Here is a 19,206-nt window from a genome sequence, read left to right on the forward strand (position 1 = left end):
GGATCCGTTAAACCAGTCGTGACAATGTCCATATTGATGGCAATAATCTAATCACTGGCCAAAGGTTTATTTGAATGTGATTCGTCCACTTTAGTAGAATGCTCATTTTGGTTATTTTACTTCATATTTGGTGATCTATTAAAAGGGGGCCAAACAATGGCTTTAACTTTCTCACTCGTGGTTATATGAGCTGCGCAATGTTCGAAGAAGGTTTGAAATTCCTTTCGCGCAGGCATCGTATAATATTGTCAGCAATATCTCTGCAGAATTCATAAATTGTTCCCAAGTACTCGTGTCCATCACTTCAATAAGTTCGTACACCTACGTACCATCTCTTTTCTCTGAAGGAAAATAAACAATGAGCAGCTGTGGATGGTCGCCATCATAGGACTGGGGTTTTGTATTTGGGAGATAGCGGAGGTGCTTTCGTGGATTTTCATCGATAGAGAGCTTGGTGGTGTAAATTACCCTTCTTAGTACATTCTTGTGTGTTAGGACATTACGAGTCGGAGCGAAATTTGTTCTGTGAAGGAATAATAGACTAGATTGCGTTTAGCACTTCATGACGCCATGACCATTAAACACAAAAAGAAGAATGCTGAGCGCCCATTGGAAAATGAAAACTCCGAAGGGACAAGCCTGCATGGAGGACCTCTTTTGGGACATCACAATCAACATCAAGTAAACATAAACCAACAGGCAAATGGTCTTGGTCAGGTATGAATCAATAAATGAGGGAGGGGTCCCAGCAATCATCAATGTTCTTCAATGTGCTGACCATATGCGACTTTGGTGGTGTAAATATGTTTTGTGTTTGTTCATGTATGGTGTGTCAGATGCATTTTGTGCATGTCATCTATTTTATATCTGTGTTAAAATGTCATCCTTAATGGCATAATTTGTCATGTACACATATGGTTCTGGATGTCAGTTTTGATGATGTCTATCAGTTTTATAAAGGATCTGGTCCTTAATTCATCATAAGTTTAGGGAAAACAGTTCCCAAGTTCAGTAAAAGTTGATATGCAAACTTGTGGCTTTCTTTAAAATGTTCTTACATTTCACTGTTCTTTGGATAATATCACTTTTTGAGACCTCATTGGCCAGCTCCACCCTTTTTCTTTATTCTTTGCTTGTACATAAATATAAATTATTTGAATTTTGAAGCATGGAGTGAATTCAGAAAGCTCATTTTCAGAGATCTGGCTCCTTGTACATTCCTGAAGTAAAGTTTGCCTGCTGTCAGCCCTTGCTAGTTCTTAATTGATCTAATAGTATCATTTATTTGACTGTTATTATTTTGTTCCAGTTTTCAGTTGGTCTAGCCAAGTAATTAGCTTCATCCTGTGTAACTCGCAAGCTGTTTTATTGTGATTCCTTGAACTTGGGTTGTAAATGTCAGTGGTGCACAATGTAATAAGAAGCATGTTGATCATTTTGTTTATCTTGTTGTGTTAAGAGTTTGTTGCAATTGTTTTTACCACCTGTAAAATCCCTGCCATTTAGTGTGCAGGGATTGTTCTCTTGAAATTGAAATTTTTCTATAGGAACATGTGGTGTAACATAATTCTCTTACAGCATCAATTATTTATGAGGTAACTGCAGATTTGTCCAACTAAATGAGAAGTAGCTCAAATAGTATCACCTAATGTTTGAGAACATTTACACAACTTCTTCATAATTATTTATGCAAATGGATATATGTAAGAGGGATGACTGTGATGTTTGTGCATGAATGAGATGGTGATCAGTATTTTCTAAGCTGAGTTGGTTTGTAAGTGTCTAGAAAGCTCAGTTGTGTATGGGTGCCTATCATGATGGCCAGTTTCTTTTTGTAAGGTTTCAAATTTCTGTAATTTTGCTTATCTGGAAGCTAGGCAATCAGAATCCTCAAGAAAAACATGAGGTTTGACATCTGGGTTGGTGCTACTTCTATGTCATGCGGGATGTTAAAGATGCATCACCATATTTTTCAGATCACAATTGCCTTGTAGTAAAGGAAAAGATAATCATGAATGATCACCATGACCCATTGAGATTGCCTGGGTTCAGGAACTTTAAGCTTTTGTGCAAACAAGAAGGGAATGATTCCATGGCAAAGGTGACACATGTGATCTCAAAACTTTGTTGGCCTGATTTCTGCATGTTGTGCAAAACTACTTCAGGATGTGGGAAAATGGATTGATTGCTCCACTTGCACAGTTTGTTTGACTAGGTGAGACCTATATTTTTTGATGCATTTTGACTGGCAGAGGTTTGAATGCAGCAAGTCCCTGTCATCTCTGTTCTTTTTGGAGTATGAAGGTGATACAGTCTGACCAGATAATGATACCATATCAGACCAGGGGTTTGCAACCTCATCTCAAAACATGCCTAGGACAGTTCCAGTGTTTCCAAACCTGCTGCTGCCCAATATTTTAAAAGATATTGGATTGACGTGAGTCACTGCTATTAGTTCTTTTGACAATCTGGAAACAAGATTGCAAATTTAGTGTACCAGAGAAGTTTCAGCTTGCCAGAAAGGGAAGAACACCCTGAAACAAGAACTTAGGCAATGGCTGGTGAGGACACTTTATGGGATGAATGCAAATTCAGGAAGTCAGTAAAGACACCAGAGGCTTCTGGAGATCAAGGAATGCTCCAAGGGACTCACATCCATAACTTGTCCCAAGGACCAGTGTCCAACAAGGTGACAAATCCTAATTCACATTCTGGCACTCAAATGCCAGGAAACTCTGATTTTTACACTTGCGGGTAGAGAAGGTGTCCTTGATATAAGATTGAGGGATGAAGCCAACACAGGTTGCTGGTGTGGTTTCGCCATGTGGATGATCATGGTGATGGTGACAGTGTTGAAGATCACCCACCTGGTGATTGTAACCAGTAGCAAGAATGTGGATGATCAACATAACATCAGAAGTGCATAAAGGACATTCATTTAGCTTTTCTAAGAACCCACTGTGGTGATAACCAGTGCATCTTCTGGCCAGATCTCACCTGGACACATTACACATGTTGGACACTACAGATGCTTGGAGAGACTGGCACACAGTATCTTCCCCAAGAGATAAAGCCACCATACACTCCCCAGGTCTGACCAATAGCAAACATGTGGGGTCTGATCAAGGGACCAATGTATGGGGGAGACGGGCAAGCATGATCAGACAAGCAGTTACAGGTCAGGATTGAAAGAACTATGTGCAAATTTAACCCGGAGTTGCCGCACAGGATTATGGAGAAAGTGGTCGCGCACGTGCACCCAGCAGTTCAGATGGCTCATTTTTGATAATTTGATGCTATGGGAAACAAAACTTGTGTTCCTCAAGCATTTAAACATTGTCCAAAAACATGGCATTCATCCATTAGTCTGTCTTGGTCTGACACACTGACAAGGTTTTCATTGGGCAATGGTGCAGATTTTGAAATTTCAGCATAGTCAAATTCCTGTGAATTTACCTGGGTTCCTATGAAGCCCCCAGTATCTAGTGTGAAGGGGTCCATGACCCCTGTGCCCCCCACCCTCTCAGCTGTGTCCATTGTCATGGTATATTGAATATGTGTTTCGTGATGGGCTTTCCATGTTGCACTGCTTCAGCACAAGTTATCAGTGGTATTTGTGTGTGTGTAATTATTATTATGTGCTGAGTAAGATTGAAGAACCCCAGCAGGTTGCTGTGGGATCAGTTGATATAACACTACTCAGAAGCTGATTCACCTTTCCCTGTCAATGTTTGGTACTCAGCAGCATACCATATGAGTATGGTGGGTACAGCACTGCACCGCTATATTGTGTTGCCAGCTGCCAGTGGCCCGCACCGACTTGGAGCGTCTTTTCGCGGCCGGCTCCAACTCGCCGCCCGTCTGGCCGCTGGCGCCATCTCGTGACGAGGCCGGAGCACAGTACGAGGAGTACGACACCCGCGAGCCGCCGCCCAACCCGGGCAAGCGGCGCCACCGCGCCAGCCCGCACAGGTGGGACTGCTGCACCGGCCTCGCCCCGGGACCCGGGCCCCGGGACGCCAGCGTCAGGTGCTGGCTGACGGTGGACAGCCGACAGCGCATGCAGCGCAGTGCCTTTGAAATGTTTTGCAGTATTAAGTACACCCACAAAAACCGAGAATGCGTCACGTACAGGAGGCATGGCACTGAAAATCCATGACGCGCGCCGTGGTAGAGCATATGTTTGACAACTAGTTGATGCTCACATAATTCCATATGCCTGCAAATTTCCCCGCTTCATTCCTGTTTCTTGCTTCAATACGTGAAAGCCATTTTCACCCTGCAATCCTGCCTGAAATGCAGCTGTAAGGCTCAAATCACAGCTGGCTCATCCCTACTTCATCACCTCCCAATTCTGTGCATCGTCGGCCCATCGGGCTGGCTGCCATCCTTTTATCCCTGCCCGCCGGCACATGACCTGGCCTGCCCGTGTCGTCGCAGGTCGGTGCGAGCCAAGCACCGCGAGCGTGCCGAACGCAGCACGGCCTCACCGACGTTCCACGCGGTTGCGCCGCCGGCGGCCGGGCCGCCGCTGGTGGCCGGCGTGTCCGGCCCGCTGGGCGTGCCTGGCCCGTCGGTTGGCCGCATCGATACGGACGCCGCCGGCTACAACTCGGGCGACGAGTACGGCGCCGACTGCTGGGATCTCACCGACGACCAGTGGCAGGAGGTAGGCCGACCGGCGAGCCTGCCGATGGCTCGTAGTTACCCAGTGGCAGGAGGTAGGCCGACTGGCGAGCCTGCCGATGGTTCGTAGTTACCCGGTGGCAGGAGGTAGGCCGGCCGGCGAGCCTGCCGATGGCTCGTAGTTACCCAGTGGCAGGAGGTAGGCCGACCGGCGAGCCTGCCGATGGCTCGTAGTTACCCAGTGGCAGGAGGTAGGCCGACTGGCGAGCCTGCCGATGGTTCGTAGTTACCCGGTGGCAGGAGGTAGGCCGGCCGGCGAGCCTGCCGATGGCTCGTAGTTACCCAGTGGCAGGAGGTAGGCCGACCGGCGAGCCTGCCGATCAGTGCTGGAAATTCAAAAAAAATTCTGGTGGCGGAGTGCAAATGTTCTATAGCGGAGTACAAAAATATCCAAGCGCCGTGGTCATTGCAATTTTATTTCGATTATCTTTGAGAGATATCAGTACAATGGGTGGTACTCAACAAAAGTCCCCCTTTTCATACCCAACACAGCAATTCATGCAAAAGCACTTTAAATGAAAGGAAGCATCATTATTAAACATGGCGCACTGAAAGAACACGGTCTCAGGCCTTTTACTATGAAACATAGTTGGATATATATGGGTTTGCAATTTATGGCAAACTGTGTTTGTACACCCTCCAAAACGGCGGATGGTTACGCACTGGGCTGATACACCCTCCAAAATGGAGGGTGGCTACGTACCGGGTTTATACACCCTCCAACATGGACAGTGGCTACGATACGCACAGCCAGAGAAAAATGGTATACACAAAATGCAAATGAACGTGCCACCTACTTGTCCTCCACCACGATCACGCCACTCGCGCTCCACCACGGTCACGGTACTCACGCTCCACCAGCTAACTGGTTTTAAAAACGGTGTAAGCATTCATGCCCTCCACCTCCCGGGCAACACACAAGGCCAGCACGTTCCAGCCGAGTAATAGAGACAGGCATCACTGTCAACCGATTCACCGAGCCAGCGCAAGTACAATGCCTGACAGACCCGTCTAGGCTGGCCAAAAGGGATCGGAGTCAGTGACTCCGCTCACTCCGGCGGATAATACAAGGTATTTATGGATTTTGATGTGCTTTTACCCATGCCATTGCGAGATATGATAATCTATGTTGCAATCCATTGGTGTTTTGGACCTAATAAACCCTTCTACTTAATTTGCCGTGCCAAAAATATGGGTTCATGTTACTCTGGTGTCCTGGTGTTTTGCCGCAGTGAGATGGCTGTCTCCGAACAATTTTTTGGGCTATTTATAGCAACGTTTTTCGACTTAAAAGTATATTTTTGTAACGCTTGAATAACCAGCTTTAATTTCACACCCTTAAGTGACAAACTGAACTTGATTTAGATCCCCAGCTGTCATTACATTTGTGTACTCCGGATACCAGGAAGTGGCAAACAATCCTACCACAGGGCGGTTCTGGACGAGTACTAATAAGTCCTTCGTCATAATCGGGATGCCCATCTCTACAGCTTCCCTCCGAATGTTTACAAATCTGTCCAAGGCATGAGCGCGAACAGAATATGTATGTTCTTGACAAATCAGTCACGAGGAGGCGAATCATTAAAACCAATTGCAGAGTTTTGCTGTGTTCAACCTACAACGTGAGCTGGGAGGCGGGCGCAAGCCGCTGAATAGTTTAGACGTTTCCGACACTGAATTGCGAGTAATCTCTTATTTGCATTGCCATGACACAGTGGTGGCGCGTGAGTAGCCAGCCGTCTGTATACGTGTTTGGTTGTGTGGTGTTCTTTGACCGTTCATTGCATCCTTGGCGATTAATGCGGTCCGTCGTCAATGTTCAGTTAGGTCATGTTCAAGTTTGAGTTGGTCTGCGTATGGCGTAGGAAGTGAGAGCTGCGCTAATCTACAGACGAGTGCGATTCTGCTACTCGTTTCTCATTTCCCGGTATTGTTGAAAGGCGATTCCATCCAACATTCACATGCTTTATTTTTCATACGTCCATACATGGTTTATCATATACCTAAGTGGTAACACAGGCTGGTTGCTATTGGGCATCTTAGTCTGGTAGGTGCAAGATTTGTGCTCTGGCAGATATCAATACATGGCTCAGGATGGAAGCAGCAAGTCTCAAGCTGTTGCACCTGGTTTAATTCTGTGCTGAAACAGGGAAATGCAATTAGTTTTTCCAAACATTTTTTATTTCATTTTACCTAGTCACCAACCTGGAATACAAAATCTCTTGGTTTACATTGTACCGGGAAACATCAAGTTTTCCAAGACTGCTGCCGATGGTTCGTAGATACCCAGTGACAGGATGTAGGTTGGCTGGGGATGGCTGGAGCCTGCCGATGGTTCGTAGTTACCCAGTGACAGGAGGTGGGCTGATCTGGAGCTCTCACTGATGGGTGGTGCCAGGGGTGGCCAGCACAGGCTTGCTGATGACTATTGGTGGCGCATGGAGTAGTTGGGCGATTACCAACGATCAATGGGTTCAGGCCACACTGCGGACAGATGATATGTTAAACAAGCTCAAGCTCACCGACGACCACTGGCGAGACGTGCGCTCACTGCGAGCTGACGGCCAGCCGCCTGCACAAGGTCAGGCCGAATCCCACCGCTGACCAGGGACCTGTGTAGGGTCAGGCCGAATCCCACCGCTGACCAGGGACCTGTGTAGGGTCAGGCCGAATCCCACCGCTGACCAGGGACCTGTGTAGGGTCAGGCTGGATCCCACCGCTGACCAGGGACCTGTGTAGGGTCAGGCCGAATCCCACCGCTGACCAGGGACCTGTGTAGGGTCAGGCCGAATCCCACCGCTGACCAGGGACCTGTGTAGGGTCAGGCCGAATCCCACCGCTGACCAGGGACCTGTGTAGGGTCAGGCCGAATCCCACCGCTGACCAGGGACCTGTGTAGGGTCAGGCCTGAATCCCACCGCTGACCAGGGACCTGTGTAGGGTCAGGCCTAATCCCACCGCTGACCAGGGACCTGTGTAGGGTCAGGCCGAATCCCACCGCTGACCAGGGACCTGTGTAGGGTCAAGCTGGATCCCACCGCTGACCAGGGACCTGTGTAGGGTCAGGCTGGATCCCACCGCTGACCAGGGACCTGTGTAGGGTCAGGCCGAATCCCACCGCTGACCAGGGACCTGTGTAGGGTCTGGCTGTATCCCACCGCTGACCAGTGACCTGTGTAGGGTCAGGCCGAATCCCCCGCTGACCAGGGACCTGTGTAGGGTCAGGCCGAATCCCACCGCTGACCAGGGACCTGTGTAGGGTCAGGCCGAATCCCACCGCTGACCATGGACCTGTGTAGGGTCAGGCTGGATCCCACCGCTGACCAGGGACTGTGTAGGGTCAGGCCGATCCCACCGTGACCAGGGACCTGTGTAGGGTCAGGCCGAATCCCACGTGACCAGGGACCTGTGTAGGGTCAGGCCGAATCCCACCGCTGACCAGGGACTGGTAGGGTCAGGCTGGATCCCACCGCTGACCAGGGACCTGTAGGGTCAGGCTGGATCCCACCGCTGACCAGGACCTGTGTAGGGTCAGGCCGAATCCCACCGCTTGACCAGGGACCTGTGTAGGGTCAGCTGGATCCCACGCTGACCAGGGACCTGTGTAGGGTCAGGCCGATCCCACCGCTGACCAGGGACCTGTGTAGGGTCAGGCTGGATCCCACCGCTGCCAGGGACCTGTGTAGGTCAGGCCGAATCCCACCGCTGACCAGGGACCGTGTAGGGTCAGGCTGGATCCCACCGCTGACCGGGACCTGTGTGGGTCAGGCCGAATCCCACCGCTGAACCAGGGACCTGTGTAGGGTCAGGCTGGATCCCACCGTGACCAGGGACCTGTGTAGGGTCAGGCCCGAATCCCACGCTGACCAGGGACCTGTGTAGGGTCAGGCCGAATCCCACCGCTGACCAGGGAACCTGTAGGGTCAGGCCGAATCCCACCGCTGAACAGGGACTGTGTAGGGTCAGGCTGGATCCCACCGCTGACCAGGGACCTGTGTAGGGTCAGCCGAACCCACCGCTGACCAGGGACCTGTGTAGGGTCAAGCCGAATCCACCTGACCAGGGGACCTGTGTAGCGGTCAGGCCGAATCCCACCGCTGACCAGGGACCTGTGTAGGTCGGCCGAATCCCACCGCTGACCAGGGACCTGTGTAGGGTCAGGCCGAATCCACCGCTGACCAGGACCTGTGTTAGGGTCAGCCGAATCCCCACGCTGACCAGGGACTGTGTAGGGGTCAAGGCTGGATCCCACGCTGACCAGGAATGTGTAGGGTCAGGCTGGATCCCACCGCTGACCAGGGACCTGTGTAGGGTCAGGCCGAATCCCACCGCTGACAGGGACCTGTGTAGGGTCAGGCCGAATCCACCGCTGACCAGGGACCTGTGTAGGGTCAGGCCGAATCCAACCGCTGACCAGGACCTGGTAGGTCAAGTGGATCCCACGCTGACCAGGGACCTGTGTAGGGTCAGGACAATCCCACGCTGACCAGGGACCTGTGTAGGGTCAGGCCGAATCCCACCGCTGACCAGGGACCTGTGTAGGGTCAGGCCGAATCCCACCGCTGACCAGGGACCTGTGTAGGGTCAGGCCGAATCCCACCAGCTGACCAGGGACCTGTGTAGGGTCAGGCCGAATCCCACCGCTGACCAGGGACCTGTGTAGGGTCGCCGAATCCCACGCTGCCAGGGACCTGTGTAGGGTCAGCCGAATCCCACCGCTGACCAGGGACCTGTGTAGGGTCGGGCTGGATCCCACCGCTGACCAGGGACCTGTGTAGGGTCAGGCCGAATCCCACCGCTGACCAGGGACCTGTGTAGGGTCAGGCCGAATCCCACCGCTGACCAGGGACCTGTGTAGGGTCAGGCCGAATCCCACCGCTGACCAGGGACCTGTGTAGGGTCAGGCCGAATCCCACCGCTGACCAGGGACCTGTGTAGGGTCAGGCCGAATCCCACCGCTGACCAGGGACCTGTGTAGGGTCAGGCCGAATCCCACCGCTGACCAGGGACCTGTGTAGGGTCAGGCCGAATCCCACCGCTGACCAGGGACCTGTGTAGGGTCAGGCCGAATCCCACCGCTGACCAGGGACCTGTGTAGGGTCAGGCCGAATCCCACCGCTGACCAGGGACCTGTGTAGGGTCAGGTCTTAGGTCCAGGCCGAATCCCACCGCTGACCAGGGACCTGTGTAGGGTCAAGCTGGATCCCACCGCTGACCAGGGACCTGTGTAGGGTCAGGCTGGATCCCACCGCTGACCAGTGACCGGTGTAGGGCCAAGCTGGATCCCACCGCTGACCAGTGACCTGTGTAGGGTCAGGCTGTATCCCACCACCGACCAGTGACCTGTGTAGGGTCAGGCTGGATCCCACCGCTGCCCAGTGATCTGTACAGTGTCAGGCCAGGTCCCATCGCTGGTCAGCGACCTGTGTAGGGTCAAGCTGGATCCCACCACTGATCAGGGACCTGCAGGGTCAGGCTGGATCCCATCACTGACCAGTGACCTGTACAGGGTAAAGCTGGATCCCACCGCTGACCAGCGACCTGTGTAGGATTAGGCCGGATCGCACCACTGACCAGTGGCATGTGTGGTCTAAGCAGGGTCAGGCCGGATCCTATCACTGACCTGCGGCGAGTGATCATACCAGAAATGGTTCACGGAACTGCTGTCTGTCGGATTAGTCCGTTCATTGCATGACGTGGCAAACTTGGACCTTTCCTGTTGTCTCGATTTGTATATGACAAATGCTCTTTGAATTAGTTTAGAGTATGATACCAACGTGGTTATTGGTTCGAATTTATCGTGATGTAGTGCGCGATGAAATTACGCGATTGATCCAAATGCGTGCTATCTGTCATTTATTCAGCGCTCCACACGCTAAGTGCGATTAATTCTAAGTTCATTCCTTTGCCCTAGAGTCAAATATTGGTGTTATATCACTATCTCTGTGTTCCAAATAAGTGCGCTGGTATATATGATAGCCCCTGACTAGATCTTTGATCCCGGTATCATAATTCATGTCTCGCACATTTCCCGAGTATTTTTCTGCCTAAGCTACGGTAGCTGTGCTTGTAGTTGCTGTGGTATGAACAAGGATAGGTGCATGCGTTGCTAATGGCGTGTGAAGCGCCAGTGGCCATCGTAGGCGGGAATTCGACAGGTGTGAGCCGTACGGTGGAGGCGGCCTGTCCCGCCGGTGGTGGTCTGGCCACAGCCGGGCGGACCGTACGGTGGAGACGGCCTGTCCCCCCGGTGGTGGTCTGGCCACAGCCGGGCGGACCGGCGCCGTCCAGTGAGCCTGCTCGATGGAAGGCGGCCGCGGCGCGGGGCGGGCAGCCCGCGGCATCGACCGCCGGCCGACGCCGCCTCCTTTGTACTCTCCCCTGCCGTCCTGCGCGCTGCGGCGCGGCCCGGCTTGGCGCGGCGCGGCGCGCTCCACGCCGGGGTGACGTGCACAGACCAGCGTTTGCGAGTACTGTTCATAATTTGAAGTTGGTCGGTGGAAAGTCCCGCAGGGGAGAAATCAGTCCTGCGCGTCACTGGCACAGTCTGGGCACGTGGGATGCGGTCGCGTTCTGGTGCCAGTATTGCTAATGCCGTCCTATGAAATGTCGCTGGGGCCAGAGGTGGTAATGTGGCATGCCCGTCTCTTTGTTCTCACGCTTGTCGTCGGATGTCACTGTCTTGCGAGGACTGTGAGGGTATGCGAATGTCAGCGCCGGCAAGCGCCGGGTCAATTGCCGCCCAGTGACGGTCTAACGCCCCGCGCAGCCCGAGCCCGAGCATGCGGCCTTGTTCGCCGACATGCCTTATCTATTGTCTGAGTCAACCAGCATGACTCACCGGGACGCGTGACCTTGGCGCGTGGTTGGGCCGCCGCCGATGGGGAGGGGAGAGGGGTTGACACCACGCCTCGTCCGCATCACCTCACATGACATCTGTAGCACTTAAGGCGTAGCATTGAAATTAGTACTGCAGTTAAACTTGTGCCAGGCAGCACTTTTGCAATCCTCTTTGCCGTAAAGTCCCAATGACAACAGCGCCGAGCTCATTGGCAAGGCACGACTTTGGGACGATTGAGCCAGAGGTGACCGTCTCACATTACGTAAGTTTTGAATCGTCGATACTTACGTAATGGTCCACGGAATTTTAGATGGTTGTCGGGCGCTTAATATGATACCATTTGACAGGAAATGCATTTCAAAGCTATCACTAGTCTCGACGATGTGACGTCAGTAGTGACGGCCCGCACGTGTCCCCTACGTTTTTGAAAATAGCTTTTGGAAGTGCTTTTTTCAAATTGCAATTGGCTTACCAAACGATGTCATGTTAGGTCAACAACAAACGACAGGCCAAATAATCCCCCAAAAGCCGAATCAGATCATGTCAGCTGCCCGTTTGTAATGAAGCGGACAGCTATTCAGACGCTTTTTACGAACCAGTTATCATCTCATCGTAGATTACGGTTCGTCGTTTAGCTGGAAACAAAGAAAAGAGGACGTTATTTTGCTCAGAGTTGGCTAACAAGCATTTAATCTTTTTTGGAGCTGCTGAATATGAAAGTCGTAGAACAGTTTTAGAAGTTTTTGCGGTGTTTTCCGTGATGTGCTACGTCGCGCACGTTTTCCATGCGTAATGTTCGTATGTGTCCCACAGAAGGAGCGTCAGTTCGAGAAGAAGCTGAAGAAGAAGGGCCTGACGATCAAGCGAACTGTAGAGGATGGCGCCTGCCTCTTTCGCGCCGTGGCCGACCAGATCTTCGGTGACGAGGAGATGCACCACACCGTCCGCAAATACTGCATGGAGTATATTGTGAGCGGCATGGATGCCACCGGGTCTGACCAACGGGCGGTGGTGGGGAAGGGTCGCTCCCGTGCTGCTGGCAGTGGTCTCTCTTTGTGCTGTCTGAGCTCCCTGTAAGGTAAGCTAGCCCCCATTAAGATGTGTCGAGCGTAGGCTGACGTGTGAACCAGGGCGTTGTGCCACGGAGGCCTGCTGTCGCCGGCTGGCCTTACTTCACTGCATGTAGAGCAGCTCGCGGTCCGCTCCCACTCAGCCGTTAAGATCCACTAGCCCTGAGACTTGATTAGTGCCTCAAGTTAGGTGCAAAAACACTCACGCTTTTATATGGCATCTGGATTATATCATTTAAAATGATTGTGCTGGCTGAAAGCTTTTTTGCTTCACGTGCTGTGTATCAACGTCATCACGCCAGATCAAATGACACATTTTTTATCGTCTTTGCTACCCTGCAGCAGCTGTGATATTCGTGAAGCTTGTCCTTAGCTTGCATTCTATGGTAACCCTTTACGCATATTACTCACAGGCTGCTGTACGCGGCAGAGTGCTCTGATCATTTTTTATGTTTCACATAGGATTTGGTTGACAAGCTGGTTTTAGGAATCATAAAGTCTTCTTTCTAGAGGCTGGGACATGGGAGAGATACATGTTTATTAGGCACGGTGGGTATATTTTGATTGTGTAGATTCTAGAGAACCCATACACGGCATTTTCTCAAAGATAGCGTACTGCTGTGTATTGCAATCCGAATACAGCTTTCATTATCCCGCACTGTTGCCAATCATGCCAAATTCCGAATATCGCGAAATGCCCTGTTTGCCTGATGTGAACTGCATTGACGGGTGTTAATCCAACGAATTTGTGTCTGTATTTCAGGGTTCCAACGAGGATTACTTCTCGCAGTACATAACGGAGGATTTTCGGGAGTACGTGCGCCGCAAGAGTAAGCCATGGGTGCATGGCAATCACATCGAGATCCAGGCGATGAGTGAAATGTACAGCCGCACCATAGAAGTGCTCTGCTATAGCTCTGGTGAGATATCGAAAGACCATTCTGTCGGTGGCGCTCCCCACAGCCTCTCGCGACCTGTAAAGGCGTAATGTTTGAAAGGTTTGCTGCTTTAGTTGTCCTCTGGACTCGCAATGTTTGTCCCGACTCAGATATTCCCTCTTAATGCAGCTGTGTTGTTGCACACATATGTAGACCAGCCATTTGAGAACTGGTGTTCTGAATTTCGTTTGCTCTCAGAACTTCGTCAACAGCTGGTACGAAATATCCTTATATTAGGTCAATGATCTCGACATGTCCTTCAGTTGTAAAGCTTAACGGTACGGCAGGATGTGTTTTGTCGTTAATCAGCTGCAGCACGCTGAAAGGTTGTTTCGTTACATGATCATCGTTGACCTGCCTGTAGTCACTGATTTTAAATGACCTGGAACACAAAAATTAACACAAGAACAAAAACAACGCCATGCACTTCAGATATATGGCTCCGCGTGTACCTGTTCTCAAGCTGTGTTAGGAAATTTGCGACACCCGCGCACTCACTCCAAAACGGGTTTGGTCTGCTCCCAGAGGCCATCAACATCTTCCACGCGCACCAGGAGCCGACGGGCACGACCAACGAGCCGATCCGCCTCTCCTACCACCGCGGCACCCACTACAACTCGGTGGTGAACCCGTACAAAGCTACCATCGGCGTCGGTCTGGGGCTTCCCGGCTTCGTGCCCGGCCTGGCCGACCACAACCTGCTACTGGACGCCACCAAGAAGAGCGAAGACCTACACATCGAGCAGGTGCGCTCACCGGCCGGCCCGCCGCAGAGCGGGTGCTGTCCCGAGCTGGGAGCGCTGCAGCGGCGGCGGGTGCACGAGGGGGCGCTGTGGCAACACCTGGGGCTTCAGTTGCCGGCTGAGGCCATGACCCCTGGCCACTCTTATGGCCACTGACATCGGACCATCTAATCACTGAAATCACTATAAAAGCGTTGCGCGGCGACGCGCGTTATCAAAATCGACATACGAACCTTGAGATCTTGTGACTGGTCAATTATTTGATTTTCAAATGACTTTTGGGGTAAACTCAGATCATGCGATGATACCTAATACAGACATCTATCTGAAAATTATCCCGGCAGTGGGTGAGGCGTAAAGCCCCAGTCATTATTTTTATTCGGGACCTGCGAAGCTGTTGATGCGTCTATTTACATGCTGTGCAGTGCCGCTCCGACGTCCTGACTGCGCACAGTCGGGCGTTTCTCCCCTGCTGTGTTGTTTTTGTCGCAGGAAATCCAGCTCGTGTTGCGCCACATCCACGTCGCACGTCGCCGTGCCCAGTGTGCGGTGTTATGTGGAGACGTCGCGCGTCGCCAGCCGGGCTCGGTCGGACGCTGATGTGACCCCTCTGCGCGACAGACCATGCTGGAGGACAAGCTGAAGGCCACCGACTGGGAGGCCACCAACGAAACCATCTCGGAGCAGGTGGCGCGCGAGAGCTACCTCCAGTGGCTCAAGGACAACGAAAAACGCAACAAGGTCGGCCGACGTCCCGAGAGAGGGCCGATCTGGGTCGCTGGCGGCCCGAGGGAGGGCCGGTCTGGGTCGCCGGCGTCCCGAGGGAGGGCCGGTCTGGGTCGCTGGCTTGCCCAGTCATACAGTGGTCTGTGCTGGTCCACTTTCTCACTGTTGGAGTGGGGATATGGTTGATAAACCTGATGGCCTGATAGTCCACCGATGTTTGGAGTACACCATTGCGATCCATTCCGCTACACGTCCATGCATTGATGAATATTGAAGCAGCTCTGAATAATGAAATGCAGGTTGTGTATTTTGCAACAGAATACGGTATTCACTGGGAGTCACCAGCATGAGTAAAATGGACTTCTCTCCCAAGCTGGTAAAGGAAGTTAATCGTTTTTGTTTTTTTCCAAAAACAAACGTTCTTTTTGTAGCGTTGGGCCGCATCATCGAGCTGATAGATGCGCGACTATATATATATATATATATATATATATATATATATATATATATATATATATATATATATATATATATATGTATATATATATATATATATATATATATATATATATATGTATATGTATGTATGTATGCGTGTGGGTGTGTGTGCGTGCGTGCGTGCGTGCGTGCGTGCGTGCGTATGTGGTCATAAAATATTTCCGGTTTCAAGCATTTCTGACGGCTTAAACGTTTGAAGATGGAACACTGGGATATCATAGTATACCGCAACATTGCTCCTCACACCTATTGTCTTCTATTCTATAACACTTGCGTTGCGATGGGTTTCGGCGACTCTTTTCTGCAGCAGGCAGGACTTCCGCTGATGCTTCACCTGGCTTGTGTATATCGTGTTGTCTTGATCGCATTCGTTACTGCCACCGACTTGTGATGACAGCTTATTGTAAGAAGTTTTCCGGGTCGCTGCGGGTCCTGATTCTGACCAATATCTTTTGCTGTCAGTACTTCCTCCTCCCCCCCCCCCCCGTGATCGTTTCTTCTCCGGCTCATGGCCGGCGCTCGGCGGCGAACCTCGCACACTTGCTTCCACGTACCCCACCTCCGTCGCATTCGGACGGTGCCCTCTCGCTGACCGCCGACGCTCGGCAGCGAACCTCGTACACCTGCTTCCACGTACCCCGCCTCCGTCGCACTCGGACGGTGCCCTCTCGCTGACCGCCGACGCTCGGCGGCAGACCTCATGCGCGTCGTCGTCGACGGCGACGTCGGCTGAGGTGCGTTCCCCGCGACCATTGCCGGCGCGAAGTCCGTCGGCCACCAGCCAGCCGTCGCCGGGCCGCTCGTCCAGCGGGCGCGGCTCGCCGCGCGGCGCCGCCAAACCGTCACCGCTAGCCTCGCCGCGGCGGCCGCCGACGCCGCCGCCGCCGCCGCCGCCGCTGCCGCCGCCGCCGGCCCGGCCACCGCCGCCCAGGTCAGTACGGTGAGACTCGCCCACACAGCTGCCGTGGCCATGTCTGACTTCTGTCAGGGTATGTGACAGAGGCGTGCCCAAGACAGGGTAACGTACAGCTATATGCAGGGCTGTATTGTTTCTTTGCAATTCCAGCGTATTTTGTGTTTATCTGTGCTTGCTTATGGTTCTGGGTAGATATTTCGGGTCTTTTGGTGCTTCTTAGCTCCGAAATTAGTGTTTTTTGTTAAATAATAGATTTAAGTGTGGGTACTCGGTTTTTTTTTCAAGGGTAACCCCATCTGGCTGTATGCGCTCCCGACCGGTCTCCCTGTCCCTATGTCGCCTGCTCGCACGTGTGTGTCCCCACCTGTGTGCACGCCAGTCTGTGACGCTGTTGGCCTGACACGGCTGGGCGCGCCGGCAGGACCGCGTGGGCTCACCGCTGGCCGCACCCGGGCCTAGCAGAGACCTTGGCTTCCCGCTGCTGGAGACAGCCACCTTCATGAATCAGCTGCCGCCGGCCATGTTCGGTAGGAGCCCCGTCCCCCTCCCCCGCCAGGTGCCGGGGCAGGCGGGCGCGTTGTGCCCTGGTTCTTTCAGGAAAAGACCGAATACGGACCCCATCTTGGGCGTGACACGAAGCAGGCACGCGCCGCCCGCTGTTGTCAGTCGACCTAAGATCACTGGATGTCCTCCCATGGTCATAACAATGCAGCATGTGCTGACTGTTCATGGGTCGTTCGTGGTTCTCTTCACAGTATAAGCAACCTGTTTCTGCTTTCCTTATATCCTCGTTCCCATGTGACTTAAATTCTGCGCCTTATACCTTTGTTCCCATGTGACTTGAATTCTGCAACTGTTCTTCACTTTTCCTGACATTGATCTCAGCTGGGTGTGAAGTGTTTCTGTAGATTGCAACATTGCTCCATGTTTTTTGCGTACGAAACGACCGTTGGTTTGTACCGTAATGTTTCTTGTCAATAGCAGTGCTGACCTGACAACTGCGCGTATCATGCGCCCTTTGCGAATTACACTCAAGCTGTTGTCAACGGACCACTCATGTATTCCCACTCACAGGTTCATTCCTGACGTTTTTATCTCACACATTCATTGTGACATTCTCTTTAAGGTTTGTCTGAATGGGAGGATGCTGGCATACTGGCCCAAGTTCTTGCCGCATCTCAGCAAGAGTACCTGGACAGTCTGAAGAAGAGCAAAGACGAAAATGGTGGTCGCAGTGCAGATGGCGCCGGACCTTCAACTTCAAGTTAACGGCACTAGGTGGCAGTGCTTGGTGTAGCGTTTTTTGTTTGCATGCAGAGCGAATGCAGTGATGGGGAGAATGTGCAAATAGCAGTATTCGTTAGAGAAGCGTAATTGTAGTGTATTCGGCTGAATTCCTTGCCGTCAAATATTTTCCACGCGTCTCATCACCGATTTCTACGTATGATCCATTAGTCTGTTAAAGCACTGATCTGCCAAATCCTTACAATGGTTTGTACGAACTTGCCCGTTATCTACCACTGTACATTGTCTGGGCGATAAAACGTTACGTTTTGCTGCATTCTTCCGAGCGTTAGCCTGGTACTGGATTTCGTTGAGGCGTGTCCTACACCATAGCCCTTATAAGGGACCGACCGTGGATTTGGCTGCACGCGACCCATCAGGCGCGATGAAGTGGGACGCCTCTTGACGCCCGTGGCCGATGTGCGTTTAACCCTACCGCGTACAGCCGCACACGGCGGCGGCAATGGACGTTGGACCGATCGCCCGTTGACCTTGTGTATGCGTGGGAAGGGGGGGGGGGGACAGGCAGGTGGCCGTAGTGTGTACATATCCCCGGAGCAGCGGTGTCAGTTGACCAGGCAGGGGGCGCAGGTTGGTGCGGTGTTCCGTAGAAGCGGCTGAAAGCCACCTGCGCGCACAAATTGGCGGGATGCCACGGAGGGACCGCGAGGGCTGATGGCTTGGTCGCCCTCACTGAAACAAGTGCCGTGCCACTGTAAATCTGTATCGGGGATATTGCATTGATAACGTGATTTTAAGTTTGTGATTATGGAAGATTTAAGGTTTGTAGTCTTCTTTTGAACAAATCGGTTTTGAATCCCAGTTTATTTACTCATAATGTTACGTCAGTGGACTTCGATCGTTCTCTAGTCTGATCCCGTGAGCAAATATGTCAATATATCCGTGGCTTTACGTCATCTTGTTTCTGGCAAGAACGTCAGTGGTTGTGTATATGATATTGACCAGCGACGTGATGGTTCTTTTACTAGAGGGCGACAGGAAATATTCGGTGGGTTTTGGAAATCATTTGGTGCAAGGAAAATTGAGCCAGGCTCAAGGAATTACACTCATAGTGGTACGCAGAAGGCAAATCGGAAATATTGATCAGGCTTCTGTTGAGTCGAGCTGAGCGTATTGAGCTCCGTTCGAACATGGTGCAATCGAAGTGGTAATCCAGCGGCGTGTTGCCAGCTACTATCTGGAGTTGCGGTGATTGGCGGTTTCTCGTGTTCAGACACTGTCATGCAGGGAGGCCCGCGGTGGAATGTCTGATGCAGGCTACTTCAGGAGCGTGTTCAACAAGCAGGAGGGGGTGGGGTGCCCATCTTTGATCCGGGAGGTCGGGGGGCAACTGGGGATGAACGCCTCTCGACGGTGCGTTTCGGCAGTTTGCGACTGTTCGAGGGGCTTTACTTTTGTGAATTTCAAATACCATGGCCCATTGGTGGGACTTGTCCCACCGCTATCCTCCACCCTGGACGCCGTCCTGGGTGTGTCACTGAC

General features: G+C 52.0%; 1 protein-coding gene across 1 annotated transcript; it reads left to right on the forward strand.

Moving 5' to 3' along the window:
* The first annotated feature begins 319 nt into the window (after positions 1–319).
* Positions 320–18,618, forward strand: LOC119092541 (OTU domain-containing protein 5-B). The gene is made up of 11 exons (XM_037215499.1): positions 320–717; positions 3,800–3,972; positions 4,441–4,669; positions 12,342–12,497; positions 13,362–13,518; positions 14,062–14,282; positions 14,901–15,020; positions 16,199–16,344; positions 16,377–16,434; positions 16,841–16,946; positions 17,546–18,618. The coding sequence occupies exons 1-11, from the start codon at positions 571–573 to the stop codon at positions 17,686–17,688; spliced, it is 1,656 nt and encodes a 551-aa protein (XP_037071394.1). The 5' UTR covers positions 320–570; the 3' UTR covers positions 17,689–18,618.
* The last annotated feature ends 588 nt before the right edge of the window (positions 18,619–19,206 follow it).

The sequence above is a fragment of the Pollicipes pollicipes genome, unplaced genomic scaffold (assembly GCF_011947565.3).
Source record: "Pollicipes pollicipes isolate AB1234 unplaced genomic scaffold, Ppol_2.1 Scaffold_3447;HRSCAF=4054_pilon_pilon_pilon, whole genome shotgun sequence".
NCBI lineage: Eukaryota > Metazoa > Arthropoda > Thecostraca > Pollicipedomorpha > Pollicipedidae > Pollicipes > Pollicipes pollicipes.

Excerpts from the sequence above, each read along its gene's own strand:
- LOC119092541 (XM_037215499.1), top strand. The coding sequence starts at position 571 with ATGACCATTAAACACAAAAAGAAGAATGCTGAGCGCCCATTGGAAAAT. Across the intron at positions 13,519-14,061 it reads AGTGCTCTGCTATAGCTCTG|AGGCCATCAACATCTTCCAC; the intron begins GTGAGATATCGA and ends GTCTGCTCCCAG. Across the intron at positions 16,435-16,840 it reads GCCCGGCCACCGCCGCCCAG|GACCGCGTGGGCTCACCGCT; the intron begins GTCAGTACGGTG and ends GCGCGCCGGCAG.